General features: G+C 43.8%; 1 protein-coding gene across 1 annotated transcript in view; it reads right to left on the reverse strand.

Annotated features, from left to right (window-relative positions):
* Positions 1-27,120, reverse strand: part of pappa2 (pappalysin 2) — a 573,700-nt gene that overhangs the window by 108,828 nt on the left and 437,752 nt on the right. The window contains exon 17 of the mRNA XM_068036526.1: positions 20,928-21,096. Coding sequence (XP_067892627.1) covers positions 20,928-21,096 — 169 coding nt within the window. The remainder of the gene's footprint in view (positions 1-20,927; positions 21,097-27,120) is intronic.

The raw sequence follows: 27,120 nt of genomic DNA on the forward strand, positions 1-27,120 counted from the left end.
TAGAGGGTAGGTTAACACACAGGCACTCTCCAGGAGGTAGGTTAACACACAGGCACTCTCCAGAGGGTAGGTTAACAAACAGGCACTCTCCAGGAGGTAGGTTAACACACAGGCACTCTCCAGAGGGTAGGTTAACACACAGGCACTCTCCAGGGGGTAGGTTAACACACAGGCACTCTCCAGGGTTAAAGTTAACACACAGGCACTCTTCAGGGGGTAAGTTAACACACAGGCTCTCTCCACAGGATAAACTAACACACAGGCGTTCTCCACGGGGGTAAGCTAACACACATGCTCTCTTCAGGGGGGTTGGTTAACACACAGGCTCTCTTCAGGGGGTTTGGTTAACACACAGGCTTTCTTCAGGGGGGTTGGTTAACACAGGCACTCTCCGGGGGGTTGGTTAACACACAGGCTCTCTTCAGGGTGTAGGTTAACACACAGGCTCTCTCCACAGGATAAACTAACACACAGGCGTTCTCCACGGGGGTAAGCTAACACACAGGCTCTCTGCATGACAAAGACATTAGAGAGAAAGCATCTTAGCCCAGAAAATCACGTGGAGCTAAGAAATAGCAAAGGACAAAAAACATTGGTGGGCCTAGTCTGTTGGCCCCCTATCAGTAGTTCTTGTTGGATTGACTATAAATCAGCAAAATTAGAAGAGCATGTAACAAGGGTAATGCAATAATCATAGTGGATTTTAATATTACAGACTGGGAAAACCAAGTTGGCAAAAGTAGTTTGGAAGATGAATTCATGGAATGCATCAGGACAGTTTTCCAGAACAAAATGTCAAGAAACCAACTAGCCAACAGGCTATTTTAGATCTAGGATTGTGTCATGAGACAAGTTAATTAGTAATCTTATAGTAAAGGATCTTCTGGGAACAGCACTCATATAATCCTGTGTTGTAGCTTCACCAGGTTGGCACCTCATTTTTAGGTATTCCTAGTGCTGCTCCTGGTATGCTTTCCTGCATTTCTCATTGGACCCGGGTTGATCCCCTGGCCTGATGGTATTGGTAGAATGAAGGATATGCTGGACCATGAGGCTACAGATTGTGGTCGAATACAACTCTGCAGCTGCTGATGGCCAAAGCACCTCATGGATGCCCAATTATGAGCTGCTAGATCCGGTTTGAATCTATCTCATTTAGCACAGTGGTTGTGCCACGCAACATGATGGAGGGTATCCTCAGTGTGAAGACCAGACCTTGTCTCCACAAGTACTGTCACTCCTACCACTACTGTCACAGACAGATGTATGTGTGACAGGTAGATTGTTGAGGATGAGATCAAGTTGGTTTTTCCCTCATGATGGTTCTCTCACCACCTGGCATGAGGTCTACAGAAGGGCAGCAAGTGGTAATCAGTAGGTTTCCTCGCCAATGTTTCATCTGATGTCATGAGACTTCATGGCGTCCAAAGTCAATGTTGAGGATTCCCAGGGCCACTCCCTCCTGACTGTATACCATTGTGTCGCCACCTCTGGTTGGTCTGTCCTGCTAGTGGGACAGGACCTACCTAGGGATGGTGATAAGAACATAAATAGGAGCTGAAGTAGGCCCTTAGGCCCCTCAAGTCTGCTCTGCTATTCAATAAGATCATGACTGATCTGATTATGGCCTCAATTCCACTCTCCTGCCTGCTCCACATAACCATTGACTCCCTTGTGGATCAAAAGTCTGTCTAACTCAGCCTTGAATATATTCAATGACCCAGCTTCTACTGCTCTGAGGTAGAGAATTCCAAAGATTAACAACCCTCTGAGAGAAGAAATTCCTCCTCATCTCCATCTTAAATGGGAGATCCCTTATTTTAAAACTGTGCCGCTGAGTTCTAGATTCCCCCACAGGGGGAAACATCTTCTCAGCATCTACCCTGCCAAGCCCCCTCAGAATCACACATGCTTCAATAAGATCACCTCTCATTTTTCTAAACTCCATTGAGTATGAGCCCAACCTGCGCAACCTTTCTTCATAAGACAATCCCTTCATCCCAGGAGCCAACCTAGTGAGCTGTCTCTGAACTGCCTCCAGTGCAAGTATATCCCTCCTTAAACAAGGAGACCGAAACTGTATGCAGTACTCTAGGTGTGGGTCTTACCAACACCCTATATAGATGTAGCAAGACTTTCCTACTTTTATACACCATCCCCTTTTCAATAAAGGCCAACATTACATTTGCCTTCCTAATTGCTTGCTGTACCTGCATGCTAACTTTTTTTGTTTCATGTACGAGGACAGCCAGATCCCTCTATCCTGCAGCATTCTGTTGTCTCTCACCATTTAAATAATATTTTGTTTTTCTATTTTTCCTATCAAAGTGGATAACTTGACATTTTCCCACATTATACTCCATCTGCCAGATTTATGTCAATCACATGACCTACCTATATCCGTTTGCAGACTCGCTGGGCTGCATTTTATGTTGTGACCGTAAAAATGGCAGTGCAGGCTTTACTCGGCAGACGGAGATCCGAAGGTGTGGGAGTGCCAGCCACTGGCACGAAAATCGCATCAGGATCAACGGCGGGAGCGGGTAAGTAATTAATTCATTACTTTTTATATATTAACATATTTAAATTTTGATGGCCAGGGGGCTGCCACAAGGCCTCGCCGCCACTGGCAATATGGGGCCGGGCCTTCCCTACGTCAAGGCCCATGGCTGGCCTCTCCCAGAGGCATTTTCTGGGCCCCCTGCAACAACCTCTGACGTAGAGGGGAGTCTGTAAAATTTGCCCCTCTGTGTCCTCCTCAAAACTTGTTTTCTCACCTACCTTTGTATGGTCAGCAAATTTGGCTACAATACTCGTGGTCCCTTCACCCAAGTCATTAACATAGATCATAAATAGTTGAAGCCCCAGCACTGATCCCTGTGGCACTCCATTAGTTACAGTTTTCCAACCTGAAAATGACCTATTTATCCTGTCTGTTTCCTGTTAGTTAGCCAATTCTCTATCCATGCTAATATATTACCCCCAACAACATGAGCTCTTACCTTGCATTGTAATCTTTTATGCGGCTCCTTATCTCATGCCTTTGGAAATCCAAATACACTACAATTACTGGTTCCCCTTTATCCACCCTGTTTGTTACATCCTCAAAGAACTCTAATAAATTTGTCAAATATACATCCTCAAAGAACCCCTCTGATGGAAGAGTCTGAAACATTTATAACAGTGACTAACTTAAAGAAGAAGTACTTCATTGGCTGTAAAGCACTTTGAGACGTCCGGTGGTCGTGAAAGGCACTATATAAATGCACCTCTTTCTTTTTTTAAAAAAATTGGCTGAAAGTCATACTCACAGAATTATACCTATGTCAAGCTGTTGATTGACTTGTCTGTGGGACAGCTCTCCCTATTTTGGCACAAGTCTCCAGATGTTAGTCAGGAGAACTCTGCAGGTTAACTGGACTGGGTGTGTCTTTGTCCGGTGCCTCAGTCGATGCCAGTTTTATTCTTATTAAACAATTTCATAGCAGTTTGATACAACAGGTTATCTCAGAGGACAGTTAAGAATCTGGAGTGACATGCAGGTCAGAATGGATAAGGACGGCAGATTGCTTTCCCTGAAGGACATTAGTGACCAGATGGGTTTTTACAACAATCCAAATGTTTCATAATCACCATTACTGATCCTAGCATTTTATTCCAGATTTACTTAATTCACTGAATTTAAATTCCCCAGGTGCCGTGGAGGGATTTGAACTCGTGTCTCCGGATCATTAGTCCAGGCTTCTGAATTACTAATCTAGTACCATATCCCTTCCAACCATAGCTAACTAGAGAAATTAACAATCATATTACATGAAAGAAAGATGCTTGCAATACTGTCAAAAAGAGCAGTCAGCCTGAGGATTGGGAAGATTTTAGAAATTTCCAAAGGATGACCCAGAAATTGATAAAGAAAGAGAAAATAGAACATGAGAGTAAATAAGAAAGAAATATAAAGACAAATGTGAAAGTTGAGCGGCGGGGGGGCTGCCGCAAAGCCTCGCCGCCGCCAGCAATTTGGGGCCGGGCCTTCCCAGGGTCAAGGCCCATGGCAAAAATGTAAAATGGAAGAACTTAGCAAAGCTAAACAGGGGTCTCTTAGAGGCAGAGACAGGAGAAAATATAATGGGGAGTAAGGAAATGGCAGGCACGTTAAACAAATATTTTGCATCTATTTTACCAGTGGATGACACTAAAAATATTCAGGAAATAGTGAACCATCTAATGAATGGGAAGAACTTTAAAATTACTAATAATTGGTCAAGAAAAATATTGCAGAAGTTCATGAGCCTAAAAGCTGACAAATGCCCAGGACTTGGTTGCCGTACCTCATATGGTTTTAAAAGAGGTGGCTTTAGAGACAGTGAATGCATTGGTTTTGATCTTCCAGAATTCTGTACAATCTAGAACAGTCCCTGTGATTTGGAAGGGAGCAAATGGAACCCTGCTGTTCAAGAAAGGAGGGAGAGAGAAAACAGGGAACTATAGTCCAGTTAGCCTGACATCAGTAGTAGGGAAAATGCTAGAATCTACTATTAGGGACATGGTAACTGGGCACTTAGAAAATCACAATATGATTAGGCAGCGTCAACAGTTTTATGGAAGGGAAATCATTTTTGACAAATCTATTAGAGTTTGCTGAGGATGTAAATAGCAGAATAGAGAAAGGAAGCAGTGGATGTGTATTTGGATTTTCATGGCATTCGATAAAGTATCACACAAGGGGTTATTGTACAAGGTGAAGGCTCATGGAGTTAGAGAAATATATTAGCATCGACTGAGCATTGGTTAACAGACAGAAAACCGAGAGTAGAAATAAATGTGTAATTTTTGGGTTGGCAGGTTGTAACTAGTGGGGTGCTGCAAATCAGTGCTGGGGTCTCAGCTACTTACAATCTATATCAATAACTTAGATGCAGAGACCGAGTGTAATGTATCCAAATTTGCTGATGATACAAAGCTAGGTGGAAAGGTAAGCTGTGAGGAGGGCACAAAGTGGCTGCAAAGGGATCGAGACAGATTAGTGAGTGGGCAAGAAAGTGGTAGATGGTGTATAATGTTTTGGAAATATGGAATTATTCGTTTTGGTTGGAAGAACAAAAAAGCAAAATATTGTTTGAAAGGTGAGAGACTAGTAAATATTGGTATTCAGAGGGATTTGGGTGTTTTTTTACATAAATTATAGAAAGTTAACATGCAGGTACAGCAAGCAACAGGAAAGGCAAGTAAAATGTCAGCCTTTATTGCAAGGAAGTTGAAGTATAAGAGTAAGGAAGTTTTGCTGCAATTATATAGGGCTTTGGTGAGACTACACCTGGACTACTGCGTACAGTTAAAGTCTCCTTGCCTAATGAAGGATTCACTTGCTTCAGAGGGGGTGCAAAAAAGGTTCTCTAGATTGTTTCCTGGGATGAGATGGCTGTCCTATGAGGAGAGATTGAGTAGAATGGGTGGATATTCTTTGGAATTTAGAACATTGAGAGGTGACCTCACTGAAATGTATAAAATTCTTAGAGGACTTGACATGGTAGATGCCAAGAGGATGTTTCCCCTAGCTGGGGAGACTAGAACTAGGAGTCACAGTCTCAGGATAACAGGTCGGCCAACTAGAACTGAGATGAGGTGAAATTTCTTCACTCAGAGGGTTATGAATCTATGGAATTTTCTACTCAAGGGCTATGGATGTTCAGTTGTTGACTATATTCATGACTGAACAGATTTTTGGACACTAAAACAAAAAACGAGGGAGATGTGGATAGGGCAGGAAAGTGGAATAGAGGTATTTGATCAGCCATGGCATCAAGACAGCATTTGAACATGTATGGCATCAAGGAGCCCTAGCAAAACTGGAGTCAATGGGAATCAGGGAGAAAACTCTCCAATGGTTGGAGTCATACCCCGCACAAAGGAAGATGGTTGTGGTTGTTGGAGATCAATCATCTCAATCCCAGGACATCACTGCAGGAGTTCTTCAGGGTAGTGTCCTCGAAACCAACCATCTTCAGCTGCTTCATCAATGAACTTCCCTCCATCATAAGGTCAGAACAAGGGGATGTTCGCTGATGATTGCACAATGTTCAGCACCATTCGCAATTCCTCAGATGATGAAGCAGCCAGAGTACAGATACAGTAAGACCTGGACAACATCCAGGCTTGGGCTGAAAAGTGGCAAGTAACATTCGTGTCACACAAGTGCCAGGCAATGACCATCTCAAACAAGAGAGAATCTAACCATTTCCCCTTAATGTTCAATGGCATTAAAATTGCTAAATCCCCCACCTTCAACATCCTGGGGCTTACCATTGACCAGAAACTGAATTGGACCAGCCATATAAATACTGTGACTACAAGAGCAGGTCAGAGGCTGGTTCACTAATGCCTGTTAGGGAAGGAAATCTGCTGTCCTTACTTGGTCTGGCCTACATGTGACTCCAGACCCACAGCAATATGGTTGACACTTACATGCCCTCTGAAATGGCCTAGAAAGCCATTCAGTTGTATCCAACCGCTACGAGGTCAATAAAAAGGAATGAAACTGGATGGACCAACTGGCATTGACCTAGGCACCGGAAACGACAACGGCAAACCCAGCCCTATTGACCCTGCAAAGTCCTCCTTACCAACATCTGGGGGCTTGTGCCAAAGTTGGGAGAGCTGTCCCACAGACCAGTCAAGCAACAGCCTGACATAGTCATACTCACTGAATCATACCTTACAGACAATGTCCCAGACACTGCCATCACCATCCCTGGGTATGTCCTGTCCCACCAGCAGGACAGACCCACCAGAGGTGGTGGCACAGTGGTATACAGTAGGGAGGGAGTTGCCCTGGGAGTCCTCAACATCGACTCTGAACCCCATGAAGTCTCATGGCATCAGATCAAACATGGACAAGGAAACCTCCTGCTGATTACCATCTACCGCCCTCCCTCAGCTGATGAGTCAGTACTCCTCCATGTTGAACAGCACTTGGAGGAAGCACTGAGGGTGGCGAGGGCACAAAATGTACTCTGGGTGGGGGACTTCAATGTCCATCACCAAGAGTGGCTCATTAGCACCACTACTGACTGAGCTGACCGAGTCCTAAAGGACATATCTGCTAGACTGGGTATGCGGTAGGTGGTGAGGGAACCAACAAGAGGGGAAAACATACTTGATCTCGTCCTCACCAATCTGCCTGCCACAGATGCATCTGTCCATGACAGTATTGGTAGGAGTGACCACCGCACAGTCCTTGTGGAGACGAAGTCCGGCCTTCACATTGAGGATACCCTCCATCGTGTTGTGTGGCATTACCACCGTGCAAAATGGGATAGATTTTGAACAGATCTAGCAATGCAAAACTGGGTATCTATGAGGCACTGTGGACCATCAGCAGCAGCAGAATTGTACTCAACCACAATCTGTAACCTCATGGCCCGGCATATCCCCCACTCTACCATTACCATCAAGCCAGGAGACCAACCCTGGTTCAACGAAGAGTGCAGGAGGGCATGCCAGGAGCAGCACCAGGCATACCTCAAAAAAATGAGGTGTCAACCTGGTGAAGCTACAACACAGGACTATCTGCATGCCAAACTGCATAAGCAGCATGCGATAGACAGAGCTAAGCGATCCCATAACCAACGGATCAGATTTAAGCTCTGCAGTCCTTCCACATCCAGCCATGAATGGTGGTGGACAATTAAACAACTAACTGGAGGGGGTGGCTCCACAAATATCCCCATCCTCAAAGATGGGGGAGCCCAGCACATCAATGCGAAAGATAAGGCTGAAGCATTTACCACAATCTTCAGCCAGAAGTGCCGACTTGATGATTCATCTCGGCCTCCTCCTGAAGTCCCCAGCATCACAGATGCCAGACTTCAGCCAATTCGATTCACTCCGCGTGATATCAAGAAACGACTGAAGGCACTGGCTACAGCAAAAGCTATGGGCCCTGACAATATTCCGGCAATAGTACTGAAGACCTGTGCTCCAGAACTTGCCACGCCCCTAGTCAAGCTGTTCCAGTACCGCTACAACACTGGCATCTACCCTGCAATGTGGAAAATTGCCCAGGTATGTCCTGTACACAAAAAGCAGGACAAGTCCAATCCGGCCAATCACCGCCCCATCAGTCTACTCTCAATCATCAGTAAAGTGACGGAAGGTGTCATCGACAGTACCATCAAGCGGCACTTGCTTAGCAATAACCTGCTCAGTGACGCTCAGTTTGGGTTCTGCCAGGGCCACTCAGCTCCTGACCTCATTACAGCCTTGGTTCAAACATGGACAAAAGAGCTGAACTCAAGAGGTGATATGAGAGTGACTGCCCTTGACATCAAAGCAGCATTTGACCGAGTATGGCATCAAGGAGCTCGAGCAAAATTGAGGTCAATGGGAATCAGGGGGAAAACCCTCCACTGGCTGGAGTCATACCTCGCGCAAAGGAAGATGGTTGTGGTTGTTGGAGGTCAATCATCTGAGCTCCAGGACATCACTGCAGGAGTTGCTCAAGGTCGTGTCCTCGGCCCAGCCATCTTCAGCTGCTTCATCAATGGCCTTCCTTCAGTCATAAGGTCAGAAGTGGGGATGTTCGCTGATGATTGCACAATGTTCAGCACCATTCGTGACTCCTCAGATACTGAAGCAGTCCGTGTAGAAATGTAGCAAGACCTGGACAATATCCAGGCTTGGGCTGAGAAGTGGCAAGTAACATTTGCGCCACACAAGTGCCAGGCAATGACCATCTCCAACAAGAGAGAATCTAACCATCTCCCCTTGACATTCAACGGCATTACCATCGCTGAATCCCCCATTATCAACATCCTAGGGACTACCATTGACCAGAAACTGAACTGGAGTAGCCATATAAATACCGTGGCTACAAGAGCAGGTCAGAGGGTAGGAATCCTACGGCAAGTAACTCATCTCCTGACTCCCCAAAGCCTGTCCACCTTCTACAAGGCACAAGTCAGGAGTGTGATGGAATACTCTCCACTTGCCTGGATGGGTACAGCTCCAACAACACTCAAGAAGCTCGACACCATCCAGGATAAAGCAGCCCGCTTGATTGGCACCCCATCCACAACCTTCAACATTCACTCCCTTAACCACCAACGCACAGTGGTAGCAGTGTGTACATCTACAAGATGCACTGCAGCAATGCACCAAGGCTCCTTAAAAAGCAACCTTCCAAACCTGCGACCTCTACCAACTAGAAGGACAAGGGCAGCAAATGCATGGGAACACCATCACCTGCAAGTTCCCCTCCAAGTCACACACCATCCTGACTTGGAACTATATTGCCGTTCCTTCACTGTCGCTGGGTCAAAATCCTGGAACGCTCTTCCTAACAGCACGGTGGATATACCTCCCCGAAATGGACTGCAGCGGTTCAAGAAGGCAGCTCACCACCACCTTCTCAAGGGCAATTAGGGATGGGCAATAAATGCTGACATAGCCAGTGACGCCCACATCCCATGAATGAATAAAACAAAAATTCTGCAGTGAGTAACTCACCTCCTGACTCCACTGTTCACCATCTACAAGGTACAAGTCAGGAACGTGATGGAATACTCTCCACTTGCCTGCATGGGTGCAACTCCAACAACACTCAAGGAGCTCGACATCATCCAAGGCAAAGCAGCCCTCTTGATCAGCACCCCATCCACCACCTTCAACATTCACTCCCTTTACCACCAACGCACAGTGGTAGCAGTGTGTACCATATATAAGATGCACTGTAGCAACTCACCAAGTCTCCTTCGACACCACCTTCCAAACCTGCAACCTCTACCACCTAGAAGGACAAGGGCAGCAGATGCATGGGAACCGCCTGCAAGTTCCCCTCCAAGTCACACACCATCCTGACTTGGAACTATATCGCTGTTCCTTCACCGTCTCAGGGTCAAAATCCTGGACCTCCTTTCCTAGCAGCACTTTGGGTGTACCTACCCCATATGGACTGCAGCGGTTCAAGAAGGCAGCTCACCACCACCTTCTCATGGGCAATTAGGAATGAACAAAAATGCTGGCAACGCCCACATCCCATGAACAAATAAAAAAATGACCTTATTGAATCACAGAGCAGGCTACTCCTGCTCATATTTAGTTTAGTTTAGAGATACAGCACTGAAACAGGCCCTTCGGCCCACCGAGTCTGTGCCGACCATCAACCACCCATTTATACTAATCCTACACTAATTCCATGTTCCTACCACATCCCCACCTGTCCCTATATTTCCCTACCACCTACCTATACTCGGGGCAATTTATAATGGACAATTTACCTATCAACCTGCAAGTCTTTGGCGTGTGGGAGGAAACCAGAGCACCTGGAGGAAACCCACGCAGACACAGGGAGAACTTGCAAACTCCACACAGGCAGCACCCGGAATTGAACCCAGGTCGCTGGAGCTGTGAGGCTGCGGTGCTAATCACTGCGCCACTGTGCCGCCCAGTGTTCTTATATGGTAAGCTAATGGACAGGCTTTCTCCACCATCCCCTCCCGTCAGATCTAAGGAGATCATTGGGCCAGCTCACTTCTACTGCAACAGGAAATCAGAGGATGTCTCACTCTGATGCCCAGCCAACCTGCCTTAAATGGGTGTGTCACTAGTGAATGCTTAAGAAACTGGACATGTAGATCAATGGAACAGCTAGTCAGCAGTGCTCTCAGTCAGGGCATGTTTTGTGGCATAGAAAATAACTCAGGGGTTAACAGGTCCTATGGAAACTCACCCTTTGAGACATTCACTTTCCCATCATGATATCTAATTGTACTCTGAAAGACCCTTGTGATTTTGGTCAACGATTCAGAACATTTATCACTTTTCATTACGATATTTAGGTTGCGGAAATAATAAAAAATTGATTTATAGATACTAACCAACTCGAACTGGAACAGTAGTTAATCATACATTTGGTGATGTAATTGTGATTCACAAAGATAAATAGAGGGCCAAGTAGCAGACATGCTGGGTTTTCATCCTGATGGTAGGACATCCTGAATAAGCTTCAATGTTCATAAACCAGACTGACTGACAAAGTTTTGACACCATAACAAGGCGCATGCTATGTGTTGAATGGGATCCAATCAGACTCGATTTCAAATGCAAGGCAGACTTTTCTGATGAGTGGAGGAAGTTTAGCAAATGTTCCGTTTTCATTAAAGTGAATGTCAGTGTTGTACAATGGAATATCGTCCTACTTTAAGTATTCCCAGGTTAGAATTAAACTTTGCAGATAAGCTGTAGGATTTGTAAAGTTCTTCTGCACTGTCCACGCCTGGTACAGCACTACCCAAATACAGAATAAAATGCCCCCATTCACTGCTCAACCTATCATTCCAAGGTCAGGTTCAGCGCATGTTAGATAAAGAGTAGGGTTCCCTCCTCATTGCGCAAATATGTTTTTGAAGGTCAGTCATGGAATGGGATAGATCCACAATAAAGCTCTCTGCACAGTCCCAAAGACATGCCTTACCCCAAACTCAGGACAGAACTCCAGCTGTTCCTGATGTGATATTTCCATTTCATGCTTTCTGAAATTACATTACCCAGAATTTTGTGCTAAGAGTTCACAAGCCTTAAAAACTGAGTTGAGACTCCCTCCCTCAAATCTATTTCATTTTGAATTCTTCCAATCATTATCCAGTAACTGAGTACGTGGCAGAACCACATGGTCATAAACCACTGCTGCGGGGGGTGGGGGGGGGTGACTGCTGGCCTGAGTATTACATGACCAAAAAATGACTATCTATTTCATGAGTGGGATAATACTCCCAGAGCCTGAAAAGTCTATTTATAAAAACACACTTACCAATCCTCCCCTGCCAGACAGGTAATTTGAAAGGAGTGATCATAACATTTACTTTAACCAGTTTAACATATCATTTTGCACAGCCATGAACAATTTCAAATCCTTCAGTTGAACTTTCACTTCACATATTGTTCTGTGTTTGCACCAGTCTTACAGTACATGCTTGGTCATTAATTGGACAATGTTCAGCATGTCTTCACAAGGAGACATCTTCATATGGTTTGATTGCATCCCTTCTTGAGAGCTTCCAGAAGGCCAGTGACTAGATACACAGTTGAGGGAGAACCAGCTGCTCAACAACGCATGGCATGCATGGATCAGATGGCACGCTGCCACCATTTCCTCTGCAGGACCTTCTCTAAAAGAACAACATTCAACCCGAAGTCTGCAACATACTAGGAGTAAGACACATAAGACATCAACACTGGTATCGCAGACCCTGCTGAAGAATGATAGGCACTTGCTTTATCAGGTAGCACATTGATATGGTCAACTTGCATAATATTATGGAATTCAGTTGGGTACTACTGACATAGCAAATTGGCCCTCTGGTAATCCATTCATTACACTGGTACAGTGAAAATACAACTGGTGTCAGAAGATCTGGTATATGATGGACACGTACTAGACAATTAAAGTAAATATACTGCTGAATAATTTTAAATAATAAGCCCAGAAAACTTCACTTGTACTCTGCAGGTTTCCTTTTGTCTTCTTCCATACTATACACTTATGTCCCATTTGACAAAGATGGCTGGTATGAGAGATGGAAGTCTCACACTGGTGCAGTAGGCGAAAGCAATCTCCTGCAGCTGGAGCTGAAGGGTACTTTTGGAGCAGAGTAGGCAGACCTTCACTCTCCAGTTAACTTTGCAATACCTAACCCAGGAGTGCTCTGTGCTGTCACCAGAGTGCCTGACATAGGATGCAATGCACCATTTCTCAGCACCAATGCCCCTCACACTTCGAGGACCCACATCTCACCAAAAGAAAAAAGACCCCCTACAGCTGCAGTAAGCATGGCACAGAGTGGCACTCTTGACAATGTAGATCTATGCTCGCAATCGATCTTAAAGCTAGGTTTAAAAAAAATATAGTCTGCATGTGTCTTTTTAACCTAGCAAAACTCCAAGTTGTATAAACACACGGCAGACACATGTGGGCTGAAACAACACATTTTAATTATGGACTTTAGCAGGGAGAAACTTGGGTTCAGTTTCTGACAGGGATAGCTTCCTTGAGACCTCAGGACCAAGCCACAATTAGCATGAATCTACTCAGTTGCCATGCTTGCTGAAATGGCTAGTTCCTTTGGATTCCTGCCTGGGATGCCGTCTCCAAATGGCAATACTGCACGTGCATTTCGGTTCCAAACAGAAATCCAATAAAGCTTTAATTTTACAAACACAGGAAAGTGTCCTGCCCTAGGCATAATGAGTACACTGTGTTCCTTTGCAGTTGCCTTCCAGGAGTGTATCCTTAACACAAAGAAAAGGCAAAACCACACACAGTCTTCATGAACCTACTACAATTTGCCTACATGCTCAATTTTACCTTGATAATGTCAGGATGGTGTTCTGAGTGGCTGCCATGACAGACATTATATTAACAATGTAAAGAATAAATTTAACCATCTAGTGCTCACTGCATACAGAAAGACAGAGTGCCTTACAAACAACTGGTTAGTGACTGGCCAAATAGAAGGCTGTTAAGTCGGCTTTATAACAACTACAACAATCAGTGTGATTCACAGCAACCACATCTGCAGTAAGCGTCCACAGCTCGAGGAGCTTCGGCTCAGAATGGATGAGCTGGAGGCCGAGCTATGGACACTGCGATGCATCAAGGAGGGGGAAGGTTACCCGGACATTTTGTTCCAGAAGGTAGTCACACCCCATAGGATAGGGTCTTCTGATTTGGTCAGTGGTAAGGGACAGGAGAACGTGACTGCAAGTGAGGCAGGTAAGAGGATCGAGAAGGCAGAAGTGGAGCAGCCTCAGCATTTGCAATTGTCTAAAGGGTTGAGGTCGTTTCAGTTTGAATGGAAAAGAGTGGGGGCTGCAGGGTGGATGAGCAAACTGACCATGGCACCATCGTACAGGAAGCCATTCAAGAGGGGGGAGTAAATAGGTATGTAGTGGTAGTCGGGGACAGTATAGATACCATTCTCTGCAGCCAAGAGCAAGAGTCCAGAAGGCTGTGTTGCCTGCCCGGTGCCAGGGTTCAGGACATCTGCTCAGGGTTGGATAGAAAATTGCAGTGGGAAGGGGAGGATCCAGTTGCCCTGGTCCACGTGGGTACCAATGACATAGACAGGAGTAGGAAAAAGGTTCGGCATAGAAAGCATAAGCAGCTCGGGGCTGAATTAAAAAGCAGAACTTCAAAGGTAATAATCGCTTGCTGATTACCTGAGCCACGAGCAAATTGAAGTAAGGTAAATAAGATTCGAGAGGTAAATGCGAGGCTCAAAGTTTGGTGTGGGAGAAATGGGTTTCGATTCATGGGGCACTGGCATCAGAACTGGGGACAGTGGGAGCTGTACTATTGGGACAGTCTTCACCTGAACTGTGCTGGGACCAATATTCTGGTGAGTTGTATAACTAAGGCAGTAGAGAGGGCTTTAAATTTAATAGTGGGGGCGAAGGATGAAGGGAGAGAAGATATGATAAATTAAAGAGAGAGGACAAGGCAAGGGAGCAAGGTAGTAATAAGGGAAATAATAATCAAAGCATGGCAAGGAACGGACAGAATATACAAAATTAAGAGTGTGCAAACGGCTAAGGCGAGAGGTTGTATAAATAGCAAAAAGACAGAACTAAAGGCTCTTTATTTGAATGCGCTTAACATTCGTAACAAAACAAATGAATTGATAGTTCAATTAGAAATAAATATGTCTGATCTGATGGCCATTACAGAGACATGACTGCAAGATGACAAAGGCTGGGACCTGAATATTCAAGGGTACATGACATTTCAGAAGGATAGGAAACTAGGAAAAGGTGGAGGGGTAGCTCTGTTAATTAAGGATGGCATTAGTACAATAGAGAGAGGTGACCTTAGTTCTAAAAATCAAGATGTAGGATCAGTTTGGGTAGAGATAAGAAATAGTAAAGGTAGGAAGTCACTTGTGGGAATAGTTCATCAGCCCCCTAACAGCAACCACACTGTAGGACGGGGTATACAGGAAGAAATAATGGAGCTTGTGAGAACGGTACGGTGATAATCATGGATGATTTTAATCTACAGATAGATTGGATGAATCAGATTGGCGAAGGTAGCCTGGAGGATGAGTTCATGGAGTGTTTTCGGAACAGTTTCTTAGAGCAGCACATTCTAGAGCCAATCAGAGAGCAGGCTACTCTACATCTGGTAATGTGAAATGAGACTGAATTAGTTAATGACCTCATAGTAAAGGCACCTCTAGGTAGCAGTGATCACAACATGACTGAATTTCGCCTTCAGTTTGACGATGTGAAGAGTGGATCTAAGACTAGCGTTTTGAACTTAAGGAAGGGTAATTATGAGGGTTTGAAGAGCTGGCTAAAGTAAACTGGGAAATTAGGTTAAGGGATAGGTCAGTAGAGATGCAGTGGTAGATATTTAAGGAGATATTGCATAACACTTAGCAAAGATACATTCCAGTGAGAAAGAAAGACTCTGGGGAAGGACACACCATCCTTGGTTAACTAAGGAAATTAAAGATCGTATCAAATTGTACAATTAAGCAAAGAGAAGTTGCAGGTCACAAGATTGGACAGAATATAAAAAACAGCAAAAAATGACTAGAAGAATGAGAGAGAAATTAAAGTACAAGAGAAAGCTAGCTAAAAATATAAAAATGGGTAGTAAGAGCTTCTACAGGTATTTAAAAAGGTAAAAAAGAGTAAGTAAAGTAAGTAAAAACAAGAAATGCTGGAACCACTCAGCAGGTCTGGCAGCATCTGTGAAAAGAAAAGCAGAGTTAACGTTTCGGGTCAGTGACCCTTCTTCTGCTCCGAAACGTTAACTCTGCTTCACTTTTCACAGATGCTGCCAGACCTGCTGAGTGGTTCCAGCATTTCTTGTTTTTATTTCAGATTTCCAGCATCTGCAGTATTTTGCTTTTATATAAGTAAAGTAAGTGTTGGTCCTCTAGGGAGTGAGTCTGGGGAGTTAATAATGGAAAATAAGGAAATGGCAGAGGAATTGAACAGACCTTTTGCATCTGTCTTCACTGTAGTGGATACAAATAACATCCCAGAAATAATTGTGAATCAAGTGTTGAAAGGGAGGGAGGAACTTAAAACAATTACCATCACCAGGGAAAAGTTACTGAGAAAATTATTAGAACTAAAAGCTGACAAGTCCCCAGGTCCTGATGGACTTCATCTTAGATTCTTAAAAGAAGTGGCTGCATTGGTTTTAATTTTCCAAAATTCTCTAGATTCTGGAAAGGTCCCATCAGATTGGAAAGTATCGAATGTAACTCTGCTGGTCAAGAAAGGAGGAAAACAGAAAGCAGGAAACTACAGGCCAATTAGCTTAACATCTGTCATAGGGAAAATACTGGAATCTATTATTAAGGAGCTTATAGAAGGGCATTTAGAAAATCTCAATGCAATCAGGCAAAGTCAACATGTTCTGTGAAAGAGAAATCATGCTTGACTAATTCATTGGAGTTCTTTGAGGAAGTAACAAGCAACTTGGAAAAAGGGGAGCCTGTGGATGTGGTGTCCTTGCATTTCCAGAAGGCATTTGACAAGGTGCCACATCAAAGGTTACTAAACAAAATAAGAGCCCATGGTGTAGGGGGTAGCATATTAGCATGGACAGAGGATTGGTTATTTAACAGGAAACAAGAGTAGGCTTAAATGGGTTGTTTTCAGGTTGGCAAGCTGTAGCTAGTGGAGTGCCATAGGGCTCAGTGCTGGGGCCTCAACTATTTACAATCTGTATCAATGACTTGGAAGGGATAAAATGTATGGTTGATAAATTTGCTGATGACACAAAGATAGGTTGGAGAGTAAGTTGTGAAGATGACATAAGGAGTCTGCACAGGGATATAGATAGGTTAAGTGAGTGGGTAAAAATTTGGCAGATGGAATATAATGTGGCAAAGTGTGAACTTGTTCACTTTGGCAGGAAAATAGAAAATAAACATATTATTTAAATGCAGAGGGATCTGGGTGTCCTCGCGCATGAAACACAAAAGGTTAGTATGCCAGGTACAGCAAGTGATTAAGAAGGCAAATGCAATGTTGCTGTTTATTGCAAGGGCAATGGGATATAAAAGTAGAGATGTTTTGCTACAGTTGCACAGGGCATTGGTGAGACCACATCTAGAGTACTGAGTACAGTTTTGGTCTCCTGACTTAAGAAAGGACATAATTGCATTGGAAGCAGTTCAGAGAAGGTTCACTTGAACGATTCCTTGGATGAGAGGCTTATCTTATGAGGAAAGATTGGACAGGTTGGGTTTGTATAAATTGGAGTTAAAAAGGATGAGAAGTGATCTTATTGAAACATATAGGATCCTGAGCAGACTTGACAGGGTGCAAGTTGAAAGGATGTTTCCCCTTGTGGGAGAAACTAAAACTAGGGGATACAGTTTAAAAATAAGGGGTCTCCCATTTAAGACAGAAATGAGGAGAAATTGTTTCTCTTAGAAGGTCGTGAGTCTGTGAAACTCTCTTCCCCAGAGAGCAGTGAAGGCAGGGTTGTTGAATATTTTTAAGGCAGAGGTAGACAGATTCTTGACAAACAAGGCAGTCAAAGGGTAACGGGGGTAAGCAGAAAAGTGGAGTTGAGTCCACACACAGATCAGCTATGATCATATAGAATTGTGGAGCAGGCTCGAGGGGCTGAATGGCCTATTCCTGCTCCTAGTTCACATGTTTGTATGCTTGTATGCAACGACTTGCATTTATATAGCATCTTTAAAGTGGTGAAAAACATCCAAAGATGATTCACAGAAGCATTATCAGACAAAATTTGACAGCAAGCCACTTGGTCAAAGAGGTTGGTTTTAAGGAGCATTTTTTGGAAGAAAGAAAAGTAGAGAGGTGGAAGGGTTTAGAGAGGTGATTCCAGATCTTAGGACCGTGGCAGCTGAATGCACAGCTGTCATTGGTGGGGCAATGGAAATCAGGAATGCACAAGAGATCTGAATTGGAGGAGTGGCGAGATCTTGGAGGGTTGTAGGGTTGGAGGAATTTACAGAGATAGGGAGGGATGAGCCCATGGAGTAATTTGCACACTAGAATGAGAATTGTAAAACTGAGGCATTGATGGACCGGGAGCCAATGTAGATCGGCAAGCACAGGGGTGATGGGTGGACATGACTTTTAGCAAGCGAGGTAAGTGGTATGATAAGACAGGGGTATCCAAGGGAAGATACAGTGGCTGAAGGAATGGCCACTGATGCTGCAGTGTAAAATGAAAACTCGGTGGGTGCCGGGAGGACCAGAGCTTGAGAAGATCGTGAGGATAGAGCCAGGGATGATGAGATAAGGAGGGATTTGAAGTTCAGGACAAGAATTTTCACATTGATTCTCTGGGATACAGGAAGCAGGGTGCAGCTTGATGAGGGCAAGGTTACGAGCACTTCAGGACTTAATGTGGGTGGGAACATGACCACAGCGTTCTGGGTGAGTTACAGTTTGTAGAGGGGGCAAATAGGGTAACAGTCAAGGCAACTGTGACAAACTCCAGGCACTCTTCTTGTGCACAAAGCTGGCAAAAACCTCCCAAGGTGTCCATAGGTGCTGACAACTGATGTCAGAGGCAGAAAATAAAGAACTCCTCTTTCTTTTCGACTCTCCAACAGTCCCAGGAAGCAAAAACAGCACACACCATTCCTAAAACGAAAGGCACCTTTACCTGGTCGCTCTCAGCTTGTGTGCTGCTGTCCAGTGACCGACTACCAAAACAAAAAGGTCGAGAGCGAGACACAAAATCTCACGCAGCAAAAATTTAAAACCTGCCCTTCTCTCTGGTTGCAGCTAGACTTTGCTTCAGAAATGACACTTTCCCCAAAAATCCAAATCACCAGAAGATCGTACAGTATCCTAGCAGAGTTTCGCGCCTCTCATCTCAACGTAAATCAAGCACCTTCACACCACAGTTTAACAACAATTTTTACATTGATGTGAAGCCAAAACCGTGTTGCCTTGACACATGGAAAGTATGAAATGTCCTCTTGTACAATCACACACATACACAAATGCGCACCCCTGAAATACTCTGTTATACATATGAAATAAAAGGGGAGAAAAGCTGTCAGCCCCAATGATTACACTTTCCATTGGACAGTGCAACCTTGTCCTGGGTTAACACCTGGTGGAGACAATATAAACCTGTGCCAATTTTAGGCAAAAGCAGGGAATTCTTTCCTAGCTCTTGAAAACAATTAAGCAAATTCCAGAGTAGCTATGATGCATCACTTGGCCTGCTTAAATTAACCCTTTCCTCCTAGGCAGGACCAGAAATAACCATTGCCAACCATTAAGCCAGTCCCAAAGGTATCAGACCTTGCACCCACATTTACCTCCAATATCCTTCACTGTGCCAAAAATGTCTCCATCAGTCACTGAAAATTCTGTATTTTCTATCTCTCTACATAGGTTATTCTGTAGTTTAAAGCCTTTGCATGAAGTTATATCTTTGCTGTGTTTTTTACAATGTCAATTTGAACAACAGACAGCCTCTACATCCAAGATTAATACAGTGCTGGCCATCAGAATGGCCAAAATGGAATCAAACCTTGCTGTTATGACCTGGAATGGGGCCTGACCCCACAACATTCTGGATCAGAGGCAAGACTGTTAACAGTAAAGCAGGCTGAAATTATGGGATTGTTATTTAATATGCTTAAGTAGTGTTTTAAGACACATTCGTGACAGCCTTTCACATTGAGCTCTGCCAGTGTCTTGGCCAGCACTGATGCTGCAACTAACATCTCTAAAACAGGTAATTATTCAGCTGCTGTTTGTGGGAACTTGCTGAGTGTAAATTAGTTGCCGTGGTTTCCCTCGCATTGCAACAGTGCTTCAAAAGTGCTTAATTGGCTGTGAAGTGCTTTCTGATGTTGTGAAGATGTGAATGGCGCTATATAAATGCCTTCTTTCAGTGGGGTTAAAGTCAATTAGATTGATCCCCAATAATCACTATCTTGCTATTTTACTGCACCTGGCAACTGACACTTTGCTGCAAATTAAACTTGTCAGAATTTGTAATTGAGTGTAAATATTATCCAAATGTGACCTAATGCCTATTTTGTTATTTCCATTATAGCAGTTGGCATTAATATTAGCCTGGCTTAATGTCAGTTGTAAAATCTCCAATAATTCACGCTTTTCCTCTATGATTCATACATACATCTCGAGGAACAATGCCTCAAGAATGATCTGCGTGAAGCTTTTTTATTTTTACATTTAAATCTTGTTGTTTGATAACAAATACTTTTACATGTAAAAACTGGAGGAAGTATATTGAAACTAAACCCTTTATAAAATGCCCATGGGAATAACATACAAACCATTAAAATAAAACTTTGAAATGTCAGGAGACACTGGTAGTTTAAGGCCACTTCATTCCTGTCCATTGTAAACCACCAATTTGCATCCCTCTCTTCAAACTGACAGCTGTCAGTCACTCAATGGAAAACTCACCCAATTGTGGTCCTTCCCAGCTCAAGCATTGCTGCATAAACATCAGCTGAGCAGGTCTCTGCAGCGAGAATATTCACAAGTGGGTCAGTAAGGGATTGTATAGAATGAGCTTCAGTCTGTGCGCAATGAGTCATTGCAGAGGGACTTTTACCTGCATCAAAAACATGCCCCATTCTCCATCTCTCACCTTGGACAGTATAAATTCAGTCAACACGGACTGGGTCCTGCAGCAGACCTGCTGCCCAAAAGCTGCATGGAAGAAAAATCCAACCAGTGGGCCATTCCACACCACCATCTCCCCACCCCCCCACCCCTCCACCAACCCCCTCTTAACCTCCACCAAGTATAAACAAATGCCTCGTCAGCAATGATGGCAATCTGTTCTCAACTTCTATTTTAATTCACTGTAAACAAAGATAAATGACTCAAGAGTTGATTTAATCTCATCACTCAATGATCAATTAATGTCTTACCTTTTCAGTGTGGTCATAGCAGTGAATAATACAGAGGCTGTCAAACTCAAAACCGTTGCTGCAGGTGTACATTCCCTCAAAAACAGGAGGAGGGGGATCACATAGCACAGGGTCACAGCTACCTTCTTCCCAATGTCCACCTTCCAAGCACTGCAGTTTTAGGAACCTTCTGTTGACAAAAATAGATTGTAAATTCTACAAAAATAAGGCTGAGAGCAAAACCTCCTACACTTGGTAAAATCAAGCGCTACCCCAAACAAAATACTGAATGATGTTTTATATCCAACAGAATTGCTTGTTATCGCTCCACATATTCTACCCAATGAATTGTTCACCATCACTCACACTCTGTAACCCAATGGAACTGCTCACCATCACTTATGCTCTAAGCCAATAGAATTACTTGGTTTAACACACACCAGCTCAATAGAATACACTTTTTGTGAAAATGTGCTTTCTGATTTCATCCCTAAATGGCCTAGCTCCAATTTTATGACTGCCCCCTTGTTTTGGTAATAGTTTATCTGTATCTACTTTGTTGAATCCTTTGATCAATTTTATTACTCGTCACCTTTCTGACCTCAGGGGAATACAAACGAAGTTTAGGCAACCTGGTCTTATAACTTAACTCTTTAAACCGAATCTGTGCTGTACATCCTCCAAGGCCAGTTTATATCCTTTCTGAGATACACTGCTCTAAAACAGCATACCATTGTTGGAGTACGATATGCAACGTTTTTCTATAAATTTATCGTTGCATATCATCTTTAACACTCTGTACCTCATGCCAAAAAAAAACTATTCCATTAACTATTAATGGCCTAATCCACTTTTTGTGCAGGAGGTGGGGTTCCCAGCGTCGGGCGGAAAAGATGGGGGGAGCCCTGCCTCGGCCTTTTCTCACTCCCCTGGTGGATCCTTCGTTGTTACGGAGGTGACGTTTTCGGTGCCAGGACCCCTGTCCCTTTAAAGATGGGGATCCCGCCTCCAAGAGCTGCCGGCCAATCACAGGGCTGGCAGCTCAGCAGTATCGGCACTGCCGGTACTGCAGACGCCTCAGATCCAGGCCCATCTCTAGCACCCTGGACCTCAGGTAAGTGAGGCTGGGTTGCCAGGGCCATTCCAGAAGGCTCAGCGAGGGGGCGTCGGGGTGTTGGTCGTGAAGTCCGGGGAGCGGGGGGTGGTCCTGGGAGGTGCATTGTTTCCTGGCCAGCACCCTCAGTGAGCCACAGATTGCCCATGGAGGAGAGAGCCCACCTCCCACGCTTGCAGGGGGCGGGGAAATGTGCCTTGTTTTACAAGGCATCTTCCCTGCATAGCTGAGGGCCCCCTCCTCCCCGCCTGCCGCTGTTAAGATTCCAGTGGTGGGGGTAAGAGGCCCTTAAGTGGCCATGAATAGGCCACTTTAGGGTCTCAACTGGCCTCTGGGTGGGAAGGCCATCGTCGGCCTAACCCGCCCCCAAGAAAATCTCTTGGCGATGGACCCTCCAACCCCCTGCCCCCTCACCACCCATTGTGATTCTCCATGCTCCCCCACTTCCGACCCTGCCTCAGGGGAGCCCATAAAATCAAGCCCAACATGTTGATGTCAGTGTATTTTAAAACTGAACCCCCCCAAATCCCTCTGCTCTTCCACTTCACTTGGCCTTCCCCTGAAGTATAACAACTTTTATTTTAAGCAAAATGTACCACCTCACAATTTCTGATGTTAAATTCCATTTGCCTATTTTGTGCCCACTACCCCCATATTATCAAAATTCTCTCCAGCAATTTTCTTTGGCCCTCAGAACTATTTACTGTCCCTCCTATTTTACTACTGTGTGCAATTCAGTACACAACTGCCTCCAGCCCTCTATCCAAATCACTGATGTACATAGTTTACAGAAGCAAACCAGATTTCAATTGGTAAATTCAAAGTACCAGCTACTCACTCGTATTTTATGATCAATTTTTATCTTTCTTATCTTACCAAACATCAGTTGAGGACATCAATTGGGCTCCAAAGGTCCTGCTTTGTTTTGGCAGCTCAGTAATGTCTGACTCATTGGAAGGTTGGGCTTGATTGCACCTTGGGCGCCTAAAACCCAATCTCCAGTACAGTGGATGTTTTCACTCCCTCTCCTTTTACTGTTCCTTCAGTATTTTAACAATCTCCTCTGGCACGACCATGAACAAGGCTGATAGTGATCACCTACTAACATACTTCTGGATGGGTAGACTATAGCATTGAAGGTGCCCATGGATTAAACTATGTTATGGCATTTTCTGTGTGACAGAGTAGGGATTTAGAACCTGAATTTGGTGGGTGGGTGGAAAGAACATACTATTAAAAGTGCTTATTAGGTATACAAGTATAGGACTTATTGTGAATACAATGAACTGGGATTCAGTGTGACCAAGAGTAGCGTGCGACAAATTATTGATTGTGCAAGTCACAGGTTGAAGCCATTTGATATAGCTTATGTCAATGTATCGCACATTTATAACCACTGTCAAAAAGATTTTTCATGAAATAGCATCCCTTGAAGTGATCGCTTGTTCTAACCAAGTCATTACTAGTTATTACCCCATCAACATTCTTCTTCCAAATTTTACATCTCAGTCTATTCATATTTCTTACCATATTTTAATTGGTACATGGAGACTGGTGAGGTGATTTATACGAAGACCTTGTTGATAAAATGGTGCCTATTGCAGCAATTTACAGCACAGAAGGAGGCCATTTGGCCCATCATGCCTGTGCCAGCCAAGAAACAGCTATCCACCTAATACCACTTTGAGGCTCTTGACCTGTAGCTCTGTAGGTTATGGCACTTCAAGTGCACATCCAAGTCCTTTTTAATTGCAATGAGAGTTTCTGCCTCTATCACCCTTTCAGTCAGTGAATTCCAGACCCCACCACCCTTTGGGTGAAAGGATTTCTCCTCAACTAACCTTTAATTCTTCTGCCAATTACTTTAAATCTATGACCCTGGTTATTGGCCTCTCTGCGAAGGGAAATAGGCCCTTCCTGTCCATGTTATCTAGGCCGCTCAAAATTTTATACATCTCTCTTCAGCCTCTTCTGTTCCAAAGAAAACAATGCCAGCCTATCCAACCTTTCCTCATAGCTGAAATTCTCCAGTCCTGGCAACATCCTTGTAAATCTCCTCTGTACCTTCTCCAGTGCGATCACATCCTTCCTGTAATGTGGTGACCAGAACTGTGTAAGATTTGATTCAGGAGTCACAGATTATCCAAAAAATGGGATCAAAGACATAGGTGCTTTTAAAGTAGTTTATTAAGAAGCAGAATTTAAATATGATGATACAAAAGCTAAATAGACAGAAAAGACATACGACCATGACAGGTTGAGCGGTTTACCGTTCCCAGATCGTACGGTGGGGCAGAACTGTGGTGGTAGTCTCTCCGACGGATGAGGCAGACAAGGTGTTGGTGTTCTCTTTGGTCCTCAGGATCCTCAGTCTTCTTGAGCTAACCAAATTGTTAGGCAGAAGCCAGCATAGACTCCACTTTGAGAAGCTCCCCTTCTTTCCTTCTGTCCAAAGAAGACTGACTATTTCCCTCCTGAGCGTTTATATGCTTTATATCTAAGGTCTAATAAGTGTCTCTTTGTCAATCACTTGTCCAACTCCAATCGCCCAATCATCAAGGGACAGGTACTCAAAGTAAACACCTCCCATGCCCATCACTCTGCCCCTGAAATCATCTTGTGGCTTATCGCTGGCTTGGTACCATTTGTAAACGTCTGCCAGACACTGTCTAGAGATGGTACGAGGCTCCATCTTGTCAACTTTGGGAATGTCTTGTTTCAGAGCCTGTGTTAGAGTCATGTCCTTGGCAAAGATAACAGGCCTATGCTGTCCTGTGTCTGTCAGCCCTGCAGACTGCTGTAGAATCTTTCCTATTTAGAGAGAGATAGAGCTATTTCTATAATATTCAATTCATTTTCTAAAGATTTCATAAGGTTATTAGACATCCATTTCTTACAAGTGGATGCAATACTCTGGCTGTAGCCTATCCAGTGTTTTATACAGCTTTAGCTTAACTTTGCTGCACTTATACTCTATGGCTAATAAAGGAAAGTATTCCATATGCCTTCTTAACCACCAAGGTCCCTCTGTTGCTCTACACTTCTCAGTATTCTACCATTTATTACGTATTCCCTTGCCTTATTTAACCTCCCCAAATGTATTACCTCACACTTCTCTGGATTGAATTCCATTTGCCACTTTTCTGTCCACCTGACTAGTCCATTGATATCTTCCTACAGTCTACAGCTTTCATTCTCACTATCAATCACAAGGCCAATTTTTGTTTCGTCTGCAAACTTTATAATCATGACCCTCTATATTTAAGTCTAAATCACTGATCTGTCCTCCAAAAAGCAAGAAGCCTAATACTGAGCCCCACCGAACACCACTTACATATGAACATACATATGAATTAGGAGCAGGAGTAGGCCACTCGGCCCCTCGAGCCTGCTCCGCCATTCAATAAGATCATGGCTGATCTGATGGTAACCTCAACTCCATATTCTTGCCTACCCCCAAAAACCTTTCACCCCTTTGCTTATCAAGAATCTATCTACCTCTGCCTTAAAAATATTCAAAAAATCTGCTTTCACTGCCTTTTGAGGAGGAGAGTTCCAAAGACTCATGAACCTCTGAGAGAAAAAATTTCTCCTTATCTCTGTCTTAAATGGATGACCCCTAATTTTAAACAGTGACTCCTAGTTCTAGGTTCTCCCACAAGAGGAAACATCCTTTTCACATCCACCCTGTCAAGACCCCTCAGGATCTTATATGTTTTAATCAAGTCGCCTCTTACTCTTCTAAACTCCAGCAGGTACAAGTTTAGCCTGTACAAAATTTCCTCATAAGACAGCCCACCCATTCCAGGTATTAGTCTAGTAAACCTTCTGTGAACTGCTTCCAACGCATTTACATCCTTCCTTAATAAGGAGACCAATACTGTACACAGTACTTCAGATGTCGTCTCACCAATGCCCCGTATAACTGAAGCATAACCTCCCTACTTTTGTATTCAATTTCCTTTGCAATAAATGATAACATTCTCTTAGCTGTTTCTAATCACTTGCGGTGCCTGTATACTAACCTTCTGTGACTCATGCACTAGGACACCCAGATCTCTCTGCAGCTCAGAGCTCTGCAATCTCTCACCATTTAGATAAAATGCTTCTTTTTTATTTTTCTTGCCAAAATGGACAAGTTCACATTTTCCCACATTACACTCCATTTGCCAGATCTTTGCCCACTCACTTAACCTGTCTATATCCCTTTGTAGCCTTCTGATGACCTCATCACAACTTACTTTCCTACGTATCTTCGTGTCATCAGCAACCATACCTTCGGTCCTGTCATCCAAATCATTTATATAAATTGTAAAAAACTGAGGCCCCAGCACTGATTCCTGTGGCACACCACTCGTTACATCTTGTCAACCAGAAAATGACCCATTTATGTCTACTCTCTGTTTTCTGTTAGCTAGTCAATCTTCTATCCATACCAAAATGTTACCCCCTACACCATGAGCTTTTATTTTCTGCAATAACCTTTGATGTAGCACCTTAACAAATGCCTTCAGGAAATCTAAGTACAGTACATCCACCGATTCCCCTTTATTCACAGCACATGTTGCTTCTTCAAAGAACTCCAATAAACTGGCTAAGCATGATTTCCCTTTCACAAAACCATGTTGACTCTGCCTGATTACCTTGAATTTTTCTAAGTGTCCTGCTATAACATCATTAATAATAGCTTCTAACATTTTCCCTATGACAGATGTTAAGCTAACTGACCTGTAGTTTCCTGCTTTCTGTCTCCCTCCCTTTTTGAACAAAGGAGTTACATTGGCCATTTTCCAATCTAACGGAACCTTCCCCGAAACTAGAGAATTTTGGAAAATTAAAACCAATGCATCAACTATCTCACTAGCCACTTCTTTTAAAACCCTAGGATGAAGTCCATCAGGACCTGGAGACTTTTCAGCCCGCAGATCCAACGATTTTCTCAGTACCACTTCCTTGGTGATTGTAATTTTCTTGAGTTCCTCCCTCTCTTCCATTTCCTGATTTACAGCTATATCTGGGATGTTACTTGTATCCTCTATGGTGAAGACTGATGCTAAATTCATCTGCCATCTCCTTATTTTCCATTATTAATTCCCCGAC

This window comes from Heterodontus francisci, chromosome 8 (genome assembly GCF_036365525.1).
Source record: "Heterodontus francisci isolate sHetFra1 chromosome 8, sHetFra1.hap1, whole genome shotgun sequence".
Lineage (NCBI taxonomy): Eukaryota > Metazoa > Chordata > Chondrichthyes > Heterodontiformes > Heterodontidae > Heterodontus > Heterodontus francisci.